The sequence below is a fragment of the Pipra filicauda genome, unplaced genomic scaffold, assembly GCF_003945595.2.
Source record: "Pipra filicauda isolate LSUMZ 115617 unplaced genomic scaffold, ASM394559v2 scaffold24_size8852520_pilon, whole genome shotgun sequence".
Taxonomy (NCBI): domain Eukaryota; kingdom Metazoa; phylum Chordata; class Aves; order Passeriformes; family Pipridae; genus Pipra; species Pipra filicauda.
Genome location: NW_024104365.1, coordinates 3,458,125 through 3,473,549, shown reverse-complemented (window position 1 = coordinate 3,473,549; position 15,425 = coordinate 3,458,125). Strand labels below are relative to the sequence as shown.

Below are 15,425 nucleotides of genomic sequence, written 5' to 3'. Positions count from 1 at the left end.
GAGTGATATAGATGCTCAAAGTTCACTGCATTTGATTATACATGAGGGGTTTTTTCATGCACAGGTCTGTTGGCATAGTTTTAAAACTGTTTTAATCCAGTGGAATTCTGTAATTTTTATCAAGGTTTATATCATAGTCCCAAAAGGTTTTAGGTGTCCTAAGGCTAGCAAGTGGCATTTGTTTTCAACGTAAGGGCAGACTTGTTTCTACTAAAAATGTGCAAAACTATGAAGTGGTGGCAGTAAGAGAGGAGAAGGGTTTGGAATAAGGTTTCTACTATAGTAAACTGAGCGATAGGCATTGTCTTGTACTGTGTTAATAGTCAATAGTGCCAATAATAAAAATAGCAGTGTAACATCAGGTAGTTGTTTTCCTGCAGATATTTTCATAATTATGTGGGAAGCTAAGAAACCAGAGGGAGAGATGCTTATTAGAATTGCAACATAAAACATGCTAAACAGAACCATTCCTAGAGAGTGATGAGGCAAGACTGAAGTTTTCTTATGCGTAAGTTTAAATGCCTACCTGGAGAAATAAAAATGTGCTTAGGCTTCTAATTGCTTGCTTGGATGGAGCTGTGTAAAGGTTGTGTTTGTAAATCTTTTCTATGCAAATGTTGTCTGCCTCTCTGACTGCAAGCATTTTTACAACAGTTATTTACAGGTTTGTCTTATTACTTTCTTCTCATAAACCAGGCTGTTTTAAATAATAATCTGTGTCAGAAGTGATAATTAAAAAATATCCTTATCTTCTGTTGCAGTGCATGTCTGTTGTTAGGACTTTTATAGTAGTTATGAACACTTTATAGATTCAGCTCTCATTTTGCCAACCTATAAAAATGGTTTGAAAAGGAAAATAAATGTAACAATACCTTCAAAACACACCAAATGGTGTATTAAAATGTGTATTATTAAACAAATTATTTTCTAGATGTTTTTGAAGAAAACTTTTTTTAACCTGGAAATATTTTGTTTTAATTGCTTTTGTTCATTCAACAGGTTTTTAGTGATATGTTGCTATTGCAGCACATACTTTCAAATAATTGGCATGTTACATCAAGAAGTGTATATATTCTTTGACATTGCTTGTGGCATGTTCTGTCTTTGTTAATTCTTTTATAGCACTCAAAATGATTTAGAAATGAAGAGACAATAAAAGGGTTAAGGTCTGAATTCTGCTCTGATTTGCTGCAGGCCTTTGGAGTGGGCATCCCTAGGGTTAGATTGGGCGTAAATCACGACAGAGGTTAATCTCAGAGTAAGCTGAAATTATCCAGTGTAAGTTAGACTTTATTTCTTAGTGGAGGAAAAAAAAAAGAAAATGTTTTGCCTAAAATGTCTCCAGTTTAAAGAAGGCTGACAACGTGATGAATGGTCTCCATTTTTGATTAGCACTGTTACGGTTTTTGACTTGTTGTCTTTATGTGTGGTGTTAAGATGAGTTTAGCCCTAAAGTCATGTCACTGCATGACTCAGGTCTGGCAACTCATATTGCTTAAGGAGTTCTGAACCAAAAGTTATCTTCTCACTTCTTAAATACTACATTTTTCAGTGTAAATTAATTTGTGACAGTTTGATTAATTATCTGTTATTGATTTGACTGGGAACTGAAGTAGAACAAAACTTGCTTCGACCACAGGTAAGCCCATATTGGTACCTGAGTGGGAGAAGGTACTGATTTGACTCCCTGGTGTATTTTGAGTGAGAGCTTTGCCCAGCAGTGCTCCAGTTCTAAGTAAGTTTGTTTTGATGCTGTGGCAATATAGATTAACTTCAGTGGGTATAGATTTTAAATGGTGAAAGCTGTTCCTCATAGCCCTAATGGTAAAATGGAAGGGCTTTCATGGCATGAAATAAAAAAAAAAAACACAAAAAACCACCCCCAAAAAAAAACCAAGCAAAAAGCAACCAAACAAAACAACTCCACAAAAAAAACAAAACACAGCCAAATAGAGAAGGAAAACCAGAAAGTCATTGCGAGCTCTTTGATTCATCTTTGGTTTACGTACTTCAAAAACAGGTTTTCAAAACTGCCCAAATGTAATTTAGGAGTGTGAGCTCATTGACAGTGCTAGCTGTTGGTTTTCGTTAACAATACCAGAGGAATAGCAGTGATTTCATGTAAGTATATATATAGCTTGTGGCATCAGGTGGCATATAAATGCCCATTTAAGTACTGACATAACTGTGTACAGCCATTTGCAAACAGACCTGTCCTGTTTGGTAAATTATCTTCATACAGAGTGGTTGAGCATTTAACTTCCCCCATACCCCCCTTAAGCACGCTATTGTAAAATACATTTTGCATTTCAAAAATGATAGCTGCTTGTTGTGTATTCTGTGCTATTGTTGATATAGGTTAGTTCTGATTATCATTAAATTACCTATTGCGTTATAAACCCTGTATTTATAATGGAATGCTCATTTTCCTGGGTTTTAGGAGCCTGTTTTATTCACTGGAACTATGAGGAAAAACTTAGATCCTTTCAATGAATACACTGATGAAGAGCTGTGGAATGCCTTGGAAGAGGTAACTTAATAAATCTAATTAGGTACATCTGATATTTACAATCCAAATAACAACAACATTACAGTGCTTGCATGTGTTAGGTTTTAGATGTTTTCATCAAGTTTGATAAGGGTGTTGTATGTGCATTTGTATATGTGTGTGTTTGTGCGTGTGTGCGTAGACAAGTATATTGTTATATAAGTCTTTTATGAAAAAATTATCCTTTGGGATGATGCTTTGGTTATATTTTGATTCATATCTTAGTTTTAATGAACATTAATAGATTCTTAACAATGTGCTTTAATGTTTTTAGAATTCTAATAACTGACACACTGTGTAATCCAACTTGGCGCTTGCTCATTTTGTGTCAGAATATAAAAGGCAAACCTTGCATACTTACTGTTGTGTCATCAGATTCACAATAGGTGATTTAAAAGGGAGTTACTCATCCTACAATATGTTGACATGTCAACAGGTGCAACTGAAGGAGGTTGTGGAAGATCTACCTAATAAAATGGAGACGCAGCTGGCAGAATCTGGGTCTAATTTTAGTGTTGGTCAGAGACAGCTGGTGTGTCTTGCCAGAGCAGTTCTAAAAAAAAATCGTATTCTTATCATCGATGAAGCAACAGCAAATGTGGACCCAAGGTAAAACCAAAATCTGTCATGTTAAAGTGAACTGGATTTTCTTCTAATATGTTCACCTGTACTTGTATTACATGTAGTTTGTATTGCTGTTTTTAGGTTTTTAATGATACCATCATATTTGTCTATTCAAAGTGTGGCCACTGAGCTTTGGCTATGGAGCAGATGCTATAAACTAAGTGCTGAAAATATCCCTAATTTCAGTGCCTTCTCTAGAATAGGGAAATTAATATTCAAAGTTCATTTGTCCTGCAGCCATAGATTAGAAGACAAGAATGTTCTTGGAAATGCATCTCTGTAACTTCAGAATAGCCATGAAACAAGTTTCTGGAAGAAATGTCTGTTGGAAGTAAATAACTAAAAAGTAATTAATTTATCTCAAACTCCCCAAACTCCCTAAAACTAGAAGGGTGAAAAATGGCTAAGCAAAACTGCATGGATACTTCTGGTTATGAGATGCTGTCCTTTCAGATGGCCCAGATGTTGGTGTATTAAGTTGGAGATAAAATAGGGGCAGGGGTAGAAGATAAGCTGTCTTAAACACCACAGGAATTGCAGAACAGATTTGGAGATGTTTAAATCTACAGGAGGGACTAATTTGTCATTCATTATTTTGTCTTGTATAACTCAGGCCAGCAGAATTTTCCTGAATTCATTCCTGTTTGAACTAGAGTGTACTTCTAGAAGAACATCCAACCTCAATAGAAAAAAATTCAATGACAGCCCTTGTTAAATTGTTCCAATAGCTAAGTACCCCCACTGTTAATTTTTGAAACATTTGAAACGCTGATGGAAATATTTTGGAAACAATACTGTAAACGTACTGCATCAATTAGTCTGAACTGAATATATAGTTCCAACAAACTATGGCTTGAGGGAGAACTCAAAGTCCAAGGAGGACAATAACACAGCAAGTCCCTCAAACAGATGCATTAAGGATTTTGTATGTCATCTGGGCGTGACTCATTTTTATAACATCTTCTTGGGGGAGAAGTGGTGCCACTAGGGTAGCTTTGCAGTTCAGCTGACAGTGTATTTCTAAAACCTTCCCAGAGGTTCTCTTTTTTTTCTTTTCCTTTTCTTTTTTACTTTTTTTACTATTAGTTTATTTTTGGCTGAGCTCTGATAGATTAACTCTCTGATTAATCATAGTTGCGGAAATTTAATGCCGTCTTACTCATCCTCCCTATTTAGGCATCTCACATGTGCGTTCTCAACTTGCACTATACATTTAATTGATCTTGATTAATGTGTACTGCAATATATATTATAATAAGGTAAATGTTTGTTTGTATCAACTCTAAGCATAACAATACAAATAATAACTTGGAACTTCTTCTTTGAATTCAGTTTGCATTACAGTCATTATTACCTTTTCCTTAATGTGTTGGTATAATTAGAGCCAAGTATTTTTTAGCTGTGCAATCTGATAGGACCATCATCAGGAAATGCTGATGTGGGTTGCTTAACTGAGCAGTTAAGGGAGGCATTTTTGGCACGTAAGGAAAACCTCCTCCTCTTCTGATGCACAACCCCCATACCTGGCGCCCTTGTCTCTAGCCTGGCTGCAAGCAGACGTCATGTCAGGCACCTGAGATAGGAAACCATGGGGAGCTGCTGCTGGCTCTGGAGATATTGTTTCTCTTTTTGTTTGTTTTTCTTGCTCTTGATCTTTTTGCCTCAGCTACTGCTGCCACCATGTCCCTTCTGCAGCTCCACCTGGAAGCAAGTGTGAGAAGGCAGGGTTTAGGAGTGGGAAGAGGAGAAGGAAGGTGATGTGAGGCAGTGGATGGGACAGCAGGGTGAGAGAGAGGTGGGCACTTTACCCCCCAGGGCTGAGAGTACTCCCCACTGTGTTTCTCCAGCTCAGCTAGGCCGTTCTTGTCTGCTGCTGGGAGTGAAGGGAAGGAATTTGAGTTCATCCTTCTCCCTCCTTCTTACATGTTCCAGATCCCATATATACCCATATTATCCGCTCCTCATAGCTACCACTTGCTCTGCATGCTGCAGGGGTGTCAGCACTTTTGTGAGGAAGAGGAGGAGCTTACCATAGAGAAGGTTACCCTAAGTCAGACTACTTGAATGTTTTATGTGATGACTGACAGACATAAAATTTGATTTTGTCTTCTTGGTCCATTCTCACTCTGAAGAATAGGGTCATTTTAAAGCAGTTGTTCTGGAAAATTGCATGAGATCTGGAGTGAAAATGCTGAAAATCTTTCTGTAGTCGCTTTGGTGATACACTAAAACAAGATCTTTAGTAACTGAGACTACTTTAAAATACTGACTTTGTTTAACTTACTGAGCTTTCTGCTCACTGACTGCAGTATTATGCATTAACTTGTATTTTTGCTGCTTACAGAGGACAAAACTCTTTGGGACCAGACCACTGCCACGTTTTTACATTGTTTGTTCATTGAGTTTGGTAAAAACAGACATTGCACATAGTTCAGTTCATTAGCCAACTTAACCTTGTAAGGTTTAAGCTTTTATTACATCTAACTGCTATCTGTAACTCTTTCTCTTTTGGAGAAATTATCTGAAGTCACTCAGGAGTTGTGTAGTGTGAGATACGTTTCCAGGACAATCCACAGGAGAATATTAGGCAGAAGATAATGACTTATCCAGTGTTCTTTCAGCAGCTTGGTTGCTTCTCATTTAGATCATATTTATTCTTGCTCTTTAGATAGTTTTCTTTTTACACAGTCAACTAATTCAGGTTACACCAGATCTTGGGTTGCTGTGAAACTTGGTGTTAGATCCTCAACCTGTGGTGCCTGTGGGAAGCTATACCACCATTTTGTGCTTTCTTATGGTACTGTTCCTTGCAATAGGGAGTATCGTGGTTCCCATTTTTATATAATCAGATTAGGGTTGAGCTTTTGTCATCCAGCAGCCCTGGTTTTGGTATTTGGGTTGCATCTTTGGTTTTTAATGTGCCTGAAAGATGATGGGGTTTGATCTACTTAGATGGGTGATGAAATCACTTGACATTTGCCTGGCCACTTGCTCAGTGTGGGCAGGCACCACAAAGAGTCCATTTATGCCCTGAAAAAGGAACAGAAATTATGCTTCCTTTGGTACTTATCTAGCTCTTGTTGGTATATGATATAGTCTCTACTCTGTCAGCACATAATTCTGTATACAGATGCTTTTCTTGCTCTTGTAGATTTTCATGCCTTTCCCATCTTCTTGCCGAGATTCTCTTGGAGCTTACTAATGGTGCTTCTGCCTGCTGTCCCAAAAACTATGCTCCGAGATCTACCATGAGCCTTAGAGAGGATCTAGCCAAGTGCTAGTCAGCAGACACATCTGCATGAGATTTCATACGGTGATATTTGAAGATGGAGCTATTAAGTCTGTTTCTGTTTACTTTGTAGTCTCAGAACATTTGTCACACTCACAATATGGCCAGCAGTTTCTTAGTAGTGATAAGCTTATATTCAAGAAATATCTGTTTAAGATAATAGTTTGATAGTATCTATCTAAGAATGAGAAATGGTTTTTTGTTGTAAATTTAGGAAGAGGTAGTGCTTTAAAGACTACATGTAATACAAGGAGATAGAATAAATTAATGCAGAGGACAGGGATGTTCAAGGCATTCTCAGAAAATAGTGGGAATAACCTGAGTTACAAATAATTTTGAACCCTTTAAAAAGTTGTTTTCAAAGTTCTGAGCAAGCTGTGATTCTGTGTGCTGTGTAGCAGCTCTGCAGGAAACTTCACCTTGAGCTTGACTATAAGGAAAGAAAAAGGCCTCTTTTGCACAATTCTAGCGAGTATTAAACCTTTTGTTTCTATTTTGCTATGTTAACTGTTGCAGAGAACACATCCTGCTGTCTTTATAAGGTTCTTCCATAGTGAGTGTTTCCATGTATGCCCCTGGTTTTTTTTCTTCTTTTGAAGGTAAGAGTAGTCAGGTAATTGAAGCGTTGCTGAGAAGACAGCAAAAAAATATACATGCGTTAACATGGGGGTGAAAGTACTGCTATTGCTGTGATGTGGAACATGATGAACGACTTCCTTTTTAAGGAGATAACACACAGAACTAAATAGCCTGGGTCTATCCTGACTTCTCCAAGACCACATACTGGCCTTGGTTCAAAAGGAGTTGAGGAACACTTGCTTAGCGCCTTTTTCTTTAGCTTCTTTTAGGAAGTAGGAGCAGAAGGACCAAGCCTTCTCAGATTGTGGCCCAGAACAAGCTCATGGCAGAACTTAAATGTTTCTGTCCCCAGATGAAGATAGCAGTCAGCATACATGGGAATTCTTACTAAACTGTTTATATCTTCCTCCTCTCTGATGATTCGTCCTGTCATCAGCAAGGATCTATCTATTCCTTTGTCATGCCGATCTCTTCTACTAAGTTTGTAACAGAAGTTACATTTAGTCCTTCAGAGCATGAGCTCCTATTCCTCTCAGTCATCCTGTTCTTCCAAAGTTGTCTGTCCACTTTTTATTGCAGGTGCCTCTTGACATGGTGACATCAAAACAATTATTTTTGTGTAGTTCATGAAGTGATACCAAATATTTATTATTCAGATTCAATGTGGAGCGCTACTTCTGTCTAAAAAATAATACTTAGAGGAAGACATGCTGCATGAATATTTTATGTATTTTATTTTATTTTCCTATTTTTAACAATATGAAGAATTAAGGCTTTACAAGCAACTGGTTGCAGCCAGCAGGTCTGCCTAAGTATACTAGTTTATCCAGATACCTCCTTTGTCCTGTTTTAACTGTATCTGCAGCATTTTATTATTCTTCAGTCATATGTAAAAGAACAAATTCATGTTTTAATAGAAATCCTGGAAATGAGTCCCATGCCTTCAAGTGCCTGACTTGTAGGCTGGAGATTCCTTAGTCCAACTAACTCCAGTATATTTTGAGTTCTTTGTGGCATCCTTCCATCTTGGATTGGAATTTTGGTTTCTGTATCTTTTTCTCCATTGCTACTACTCATTAGGGTTTTTTGAAGGCTGATGGGAAATATGTGAGTATTCGTATGGCCTGGCTTTGTGCTCAGGTTGGAAGCCAAGGCTACCTATGCAGTGTGGGCTGTCAGGTGCCTCTAGAGGGCATTCATCACCTGATGGCTGCCTAATTCAGGTTCTCTGACTCACCTTCCAGCCATGCCTCTCCCCTTTCACTGATAAAGAGAAGACTGTCATGTCTACAGGACTAGAGACATTAACACCTGACTGGTGTGCTCTAAGTTAGGTGGTGTCAATGCTTCTCTAATACAGTTAGTTAATTGAATAAGCTCCAGTTCTTTTACCTTAATGCTTATTTATACAGCTTAAGAATTATCTTAGTGTATTAAGTATCTTTCTGAATAATTTTATTTCCTTTTCACTTTCTCAGCTTTATTTATGACAGGTGTCACTTCGGCCCTGTACTTGTGTCTGTGTTTTAGCTTCGTTCGTATTCTTTACGAGTCTTATGTATCCTTCTGGTATCCTTTTCTTAGGTGGTTAATTCATATAGTAGGCTTGAGACTCTTAACTTGAAATCTTTTATCCCTTTCCTTGGGTTGTGTGTTCCAGTTAACTCTTTTGATTTACAGAGTATGCCAAGTTTTCTTTTTTCTGTATTCAAGTTCTTGAACTATTCCAGTCCTAGTTTAGTTTACCAGCCCTCTCCTTTAATTAATCCTCTTTTGCAGTTGAAATCAAGAACCTTAGTTCTAGGCTGTCTTGTGTTTGTTCTTCAGTTGATTTGCAATGAAGGTTATTTACTTTCACCAACTTTTCTTCACTGCTTGCACAAACTAAAGGTCCAAAGAGAATAACAAATTTTTTGGTGTAGAAATCTTTAGGACTATCTGAATCTACAGAATTTTCCTCTTTCTGTATTCAAAGCCTGGGAAATTAGTCTTCTGAAATGAAGCCTATTGCTCTACTTGCAAGAAGAAACTCCTTCCTCATAAAGCATTAGATGATAGATTTTTGGAGTATGTTTATGATAACCTCCAAGTTATCTAATATAACAAGAGGAAGAGGCACTGTAATAACTTTATTAGCATATTTCCTGCTATACAGTCATGTTTGATAAAGTCATAAAACCTGCCTGCCATTCAGTTATCCATGCAAATATCTTATTCTTGTCTGCATTGCTCTTGGTGTGTTTCAGAACAGATGAGTTCATTCAAAAGACGATCCGTGAAACCTTTGCTCACTGCACAGTGCTGACCATTGCACACCGCTTGAACACCATTATTGACAGTGATAGGATTATGGTAAGACAGTTAACCGCTTAATTTTTTTTTCTTTCCTGAAGAAGAATAATGTTATTGACTCTTTTCTTCTTAATTTTGATACAAAAGTAGGTAGGGGTTTAAGTCATCCTTTGGGCTTATCCTAGTTAACCTAGTTATCCTCGTTGCTGTGATTAGCAAGTCACAAAACTCTAGACATAATGACCTGAAAAGACTTCTTACATTCTCTGGCTTTCCAATCCACAAGACATGAACCCATTGCAGGTGAGGTGCAGCAGCAGACCAAATAAACTCTGCCTGTACTAGGAGCCTGTGAAGACACACCCAAGAGGTTCTGGACAGAGTCAGCTGGATTCGGCCAGGCTTATTAATTCAGTCTCGGTGGGCTGAGGATGGCAGTGACAATAGTTGCTGTGGGATGTGTGAGGAGGAAGTGGTGGAGGTTCTGGGGCAGGAGACATGGAGGTAAGGAGACAGCAGCTGCCCTGGGGCAAAGGTAGTGATGGGAGAAGTGGAACTAGACTGGTGAGGTAATGAACATGGCCAGCTTTCTAAAGCAAGGTTCAAACAGAAAAGGTGAAGCACTACCAATTCAGCAGCCTCTGCCATCTTTGTTCCAAACAGACCAGTGATATACTCATATCTGCCATCTTGTCTGCCCCACAGTGTGTTGCACACACATAGAAATTAGGAAATACTTGCTGATTATTTTCATAAAGGCAATGGTGTTTCCTAGGCTCTCAGGAAATCAGGCTGGTTTATGTCATTGAAACGATGTGCAGCCTGCAGTTTTACCATTTTCTGTAATAAGAACATGAGCCCTTTGCAAGTATTTTCTTCACAACTAGTCAGTGAAGTAACTGACATAGTGGGCAAACTGTGTTCATAAGTGGAACTCAGATTTAGCTGGCCTTCAAGGAGAAATTACCTTTCACGTCCTGGTGATAACCTTAAAAAAATACCCTCTTCAGCTTTTGTTTTATGAAAGTGAAGCATGTTAAATCTTTCCATGCTTTTTTTTTTTTATTGGCTGCTCAAAAGATTTTAAAATCTTTGATAAGAGTTACAATGGTTGTCTGAAGTGCACAAAATGAAACAATTGCATCTGCTGAGCTGAGTGGTATTCTGAGTAGAATAGATTGTGAGCTGAGTGATTATAGTTTACTTACAAAGAGAGAAACCAGCAGAACTACCATAAGTAATCATATAATTGCAAGTATTTAACATATAATAAATAAATATTTTCTTCACTGGTGAATGCCTCCCTACAGGTTTAATGGATATGTTGGTGTTTTCTACAACTAACGTGAACAAAAGATTTGTGAGGAAACAACTGTGACCTAATTAATAGCTGTATGTGTTTGTTAGCTGTCCAAAGGGGTTTCTGTGGGTTTTGGTTCATTAGCCACCATTAACATGTTATACACAGAATGCTCTTTCCATGAAGATATTTTCCTAGTTTTACCTTTATTATCATGAAGTTGCAATGAAAACTAGATGTTTTATTTACAATTTTTTGCCAAAAATCATTGGAGCAAAGCATAGAAATTCCCCTTTTCTCCAAACTTCTCAGGATATTTGCTAGCTACATAGCTACTCTACTGCATTTTTAGAGTCTGTACATTATTCTTACCCTTATGTTGTTTCAGTTTAGCCACTATTAAGATTTTTAGTTTCCTATTTGTCTAATAGTCTTTTTTTAAAGCCTTTGGTCTCTTTAGAGTATTAAGAAACAGATTGGCAAGAAGATATGTCTTTGAGTCTGCAAACAGTAAACATTTTTCATCTCTTTACTTTGCTGCATATTGATCTTCTTACAGATTTCTGTAATTTCTTGAGAGAGGAGGTTGAGAAGCATAGGATAGAAAAAAGGGGAAAACTGACGTGACTTCATAACAAACCTGTTTTCTTGACATCCTTAGTTAGTGATTCTGTTTATGGACAAATCAGAAATATGATCACATATTTAGAATGATCAGAGTTATGGCAGGTGTGCTTTTGTTACACTTTAATTACTTGGTTTACTCAGGCATGTAACTTCTAATGAGGATATAGCAGAATTTTGGAAGAATAACATGTTAAAAATGCCAGGAAAAAGAATATTCCTCTAGAAGAGTAACTATTAATGAGAGTTATTCACAATAAAAACAGCATTCATGGAAAATTAATCATTTACTTCAATATCACAAAAATCGAGAAGACTCAACTAGAGAAAGCTTTCAGTATGTTATATAATTTGGTTAGTCAATAATGTGTTTTAGTAATTCACAAATTTAACTTGATATGGATTCTTTTTTAAGAGTCAGAAATGCACAAAGAAAGTGCATTGTTATTCCATTACCTGGTATTATTAAAAATCCTGGTTTTGTTTCTCCTTTAACTGAGACCTCTAGGTACTATGATGCCTTCATTTATAAGGCATCCCAAATCTCTGTGATAAGTTTTGGAGAATGGAGGAGAAAGAACAAAGATAGACCCTAGCAGTCGGAATATTAACCACTGTCTTTTGACAAATTATGAGTAAAGTTATTTTGAAACAAATTTTGAGCAGACTTGTTCAACACTTAATTCGATCACAAAAGTCCCAGCCCATTCCTGAACAAGTATACATAACCTAGGGCTTCGCTCCCTTCCTACTGAATCAGACTGAGAAGAACCTCCTGCTCAAAGCAGGGTCAGCACTAATTTCAGATCAGGTTGCTCAGGGCTTTTCCCATTTGGGTCTTGAAAACCTTGAAAAATGGAAATTCCACAGTCTCTCTGAGCAACCTGCCCCATCTGCCATGAAATCTTTTTTTTGTTATATCCAGTGAAAGCTTCCCTTTAATTTATGGCAGTTGTTTCTTGTTTTCCCACTCATTAAAGAGCCTGCTTCTGTCTTCTCAGTAACTTCTTTGTAGCAATGTGAAGGTTGCTGCTAAATCCCCCAAAACCATCAGTTCCCCAGGGTGAACATGCCCTGCTCCATCAGCTTCTCCTCACAGGTCAAGTGCTCCAGTACACTGGACACCCTGGTAACCCTATTTCAAACTTGCTCCAATTTGCCTTCCTCTTTCTTGTACTGAGGGTCACCATGTTCCAGATTTGTGCTGATGAGCACTGAATAAAGCAGTTCCCCTGGTCTGCACTCTTGTTGACACCCATGGCACACTGCTTGACTCCTGTTCAGCTTACTGAACACCAGGACACCACCTCCTTTTCAGCACAGCTGATGCCCAGGCAGTTACTCGCCAGCTGGTACTGATGCAAGAAGTTGATCCATTCCAGATTCAGGACTTTACATTTGTCATTCTTGAGTGTCATGAAGTTCATGCTCACTTATTCCTTTCGCCTGTCTGGACCTTAATAGCTCTGAATATCAGCCTTGTCTTGAGTGTGTTGACTGCAGTCTCCAGCCTGGTGTTTTCCACAAGGTTTTGATTTAATTCAGTTTAATTGCTGGTTAAAGTGGAACTTTCCAAAAAAACCTGTATGCCCTTAGGGTTAATCCAAACATTAAAAAAAAAATAAAATAAAAAAAATTGAGAACAGAAAATAATTTTGTTAAAGTCATGAGAAAATGTCAAGTTGGATGAGTATGGAAATAGGAACTGAACGTGAACTGTTGCATGTCTGCTCACACCCACCATAATAACCGGTTCTATTTTAGAAGAGAAGAAAAGCCTACTGGAAGAGGGTAAAAAGGAAGAACAGAATCTATTTTATACAACTGTAGACAAATCTGGCCTCAGGAGTTGTTTTAATTCTCGTTTGTTCCATTCCCAAAACCATACCTTAGCTTTCATAATCCAGGTCACGCCTTAAGAGTATTTCCATTATATCTGTCTTAGTGATAAACACATTTTATCAGAACTTCAAATGCTTAAAATCACTGAGGGAAGAGCTGTATTGTGTAATGTGATACTCTCTAACCCAATCACCTCGATGAGTAATACTACATTGCACTTGCATAGGACCTTTCATCTGGAAATTGTAACACTCTTTATAAACATTAATTAATTAAACTTCAAACACCTGGGTGAGATAGGGAACTATCCATACAATCTTTGGAACCAAAGTTGGAAAGACTTGTTAAGTCAGACCATCAAATAATACTACCATAAAATTATAATCCAGTGGTTTTCAAGCTCCTTTTTTTTTTTCCCTCTGTGCTGCTCCAGCATATAATAGGACACTTTCTCATTCCTTTTTCTTCATTACTTTGAGAAACCAAGTTGCAACTCCTTCCATCAGGTGCTAGCAGTACCTTTGGCACAGCAGGCACTCTGCTCCCTGGCAGAAGGGGAGGATAGGATAAATGCTGCAGTTACTTCTTCCATGATGGCAACTCCTGGCAGAAGCTCAGCTCAGGCTCGATTCATTGGCCCCTCACTGCAGGTAGCTTCCCCACCACCACAACAGCTGCTTGCCTGTCCTGTACTCACTCACCCTCTGTAGAGGGCAAGGACATTTTATGTAAATTGCATCTGCACCCTGGGGCACCTAAGAGACACCACTCCCAAGAATTCCAGTGGGATCACATAAAATCCCTGTCACCAGTTCCTCCCTCTCCTCTCTGCTTCCTTCTCCAGGTTGAGAAATACTTTTCAGAAACTGTTTTTACAGAGGAGAAAACAGAAGCATACGGAAAGTGAGTCTCACCCAGGGACGTAGTGGTTCAATAGCAAATAAAGTATATGCATCTGCCAAGAACCTGATGCAGTTGTTTACTGTATATGCTATGCTGTGGCATCTCTAGAGGAAAGCCACAGAGTAGTCAAAACTTGTGCATTTTCCAGTGACAAATATATTTCTCCATAGAGAGTTTTCATATCAGTGCAATACTTCTTTGAAATGGAAACTCTATATGCAAGCAGAACTTGATCTAGTAATTAAAAACTGTCATTCAAATAGGAAGTTTCTGATGAGAGAATCATGGGAAGAGATTTGATTTATTTATGGGAAAACCTGTTGTGGTTACATCCTGAAATGACTAATATTCAGGCTAACAATACTGTGTACTTCACTGCCAGACCTGAGTTGGTTTTTTGGTCAATAGGAAATGACTTCCCACATCTTTATGGTAAACCTCCCTTGTTCAGTTATTCTCATTTTTCTGATGTTGCGTTTACCATGGTGGAACATCTGGGTCTCATAAATCAGGCACCGTGTTTTGCGCATCTGTCCTGCTGATACCTTCATGTGAGCTTTCACTGCAGTGGGCCAACTTCAGATGAAGATGTGGAGAATGTAGGACGGTAGTGGTGGTACATTTAAATTAATAATACTGAGTTGAAGTCACAAATGCTGTGGTCTATTGACTCTTCCTTTGGTGTGTTTTTTTTCCCCACTTATTTAAATATCACTGTGGGATAATGAATCTGTTTTACAGTAAATCTTGATATTCAGTTTAGGGGGGATTACAGAAGTCACAAGATACAGAAACATACAATCCTAGTTGTAGAACAGTTCTTTGTGAAAACCGTGTGTGCTGCCATTAGTGTTGACTCTCTCATTTTAAGTATGTACGTATGGGACTGCTTCATTGGTGTAGGGCTGCCCACTGTCAGATAGAGACCCTCATGTGCTCAAGATGTCTAAGAGAGTTGAATTGGTGAGACTGTAAATATTCCTGGAGCCTGGGACCATAGAACATGAAACTTTATGAAAACAAGAAATAATTAGGACTACATTTAGAACTTCTCTTCAGTCTTTCAAAATTCTAAAGCAGGACAACTGCAAGGGTATAAAATGGGTTTGGTTTGGTTTGTTTTTTTTTTTGTTCTGTAACACAAAGCCAAGAGGGGTTTTGACCTTTTATTAGCCCAGTATCTGGAGTGGTGAAATATTATTGGATATTATACTTGTGCTGTTGAAGTCTGTTCTGTTAAAAGAATTTAAAGGGAGCTTAATGCATTATAGTAGCTAGAATGAATGCCAGATTTTTGCAACTAGGCATCTGATTCTTCATAAAAACCTTAAAGTACCTTGTGGATCTGAATCCAGTAATTCACAGTAAAATTTCTACATTCATATTAGTGCACCTTCTGTTATTATTCAAAAGGAACAAACACT

The 15,425-nt window shown here is 37.9% G+C and overlaps 1 protein-coding gene across 2 annotated transcripts in view; it reads left to right on the top strand.

Moving 5' to 3' along the window:
- The window catches only part of ABCC4 (ATP binding cassette subfamily C member 4), a 147,532-nt gene that overhangs the window by 114,868 nt on the left and 17,239 nt on the right, over positions 1-15,425 (top strand). Inside the window, exons 27-29 of one of the 2 annotated variants that reach the window (XM_027712842.2) lie at positions 2,441-2,530; positions 2,985-3,157; positions 9,287-9,392. In XM_027712842.2, coding sequence (XP_027568643.1) covers positions 2,441-2,530; positions 2,985-3,157; positions 9,287-9,392 — 369 coding nt within the window. The remainder of the gene's footprint in view (positions 1-2,440; positions 2,531-2,984; positions 3,158-9,286; positions 9,393-15,425) is intronic. The other variant, XM_039381997.1, reaches the window with a different exon arrangement.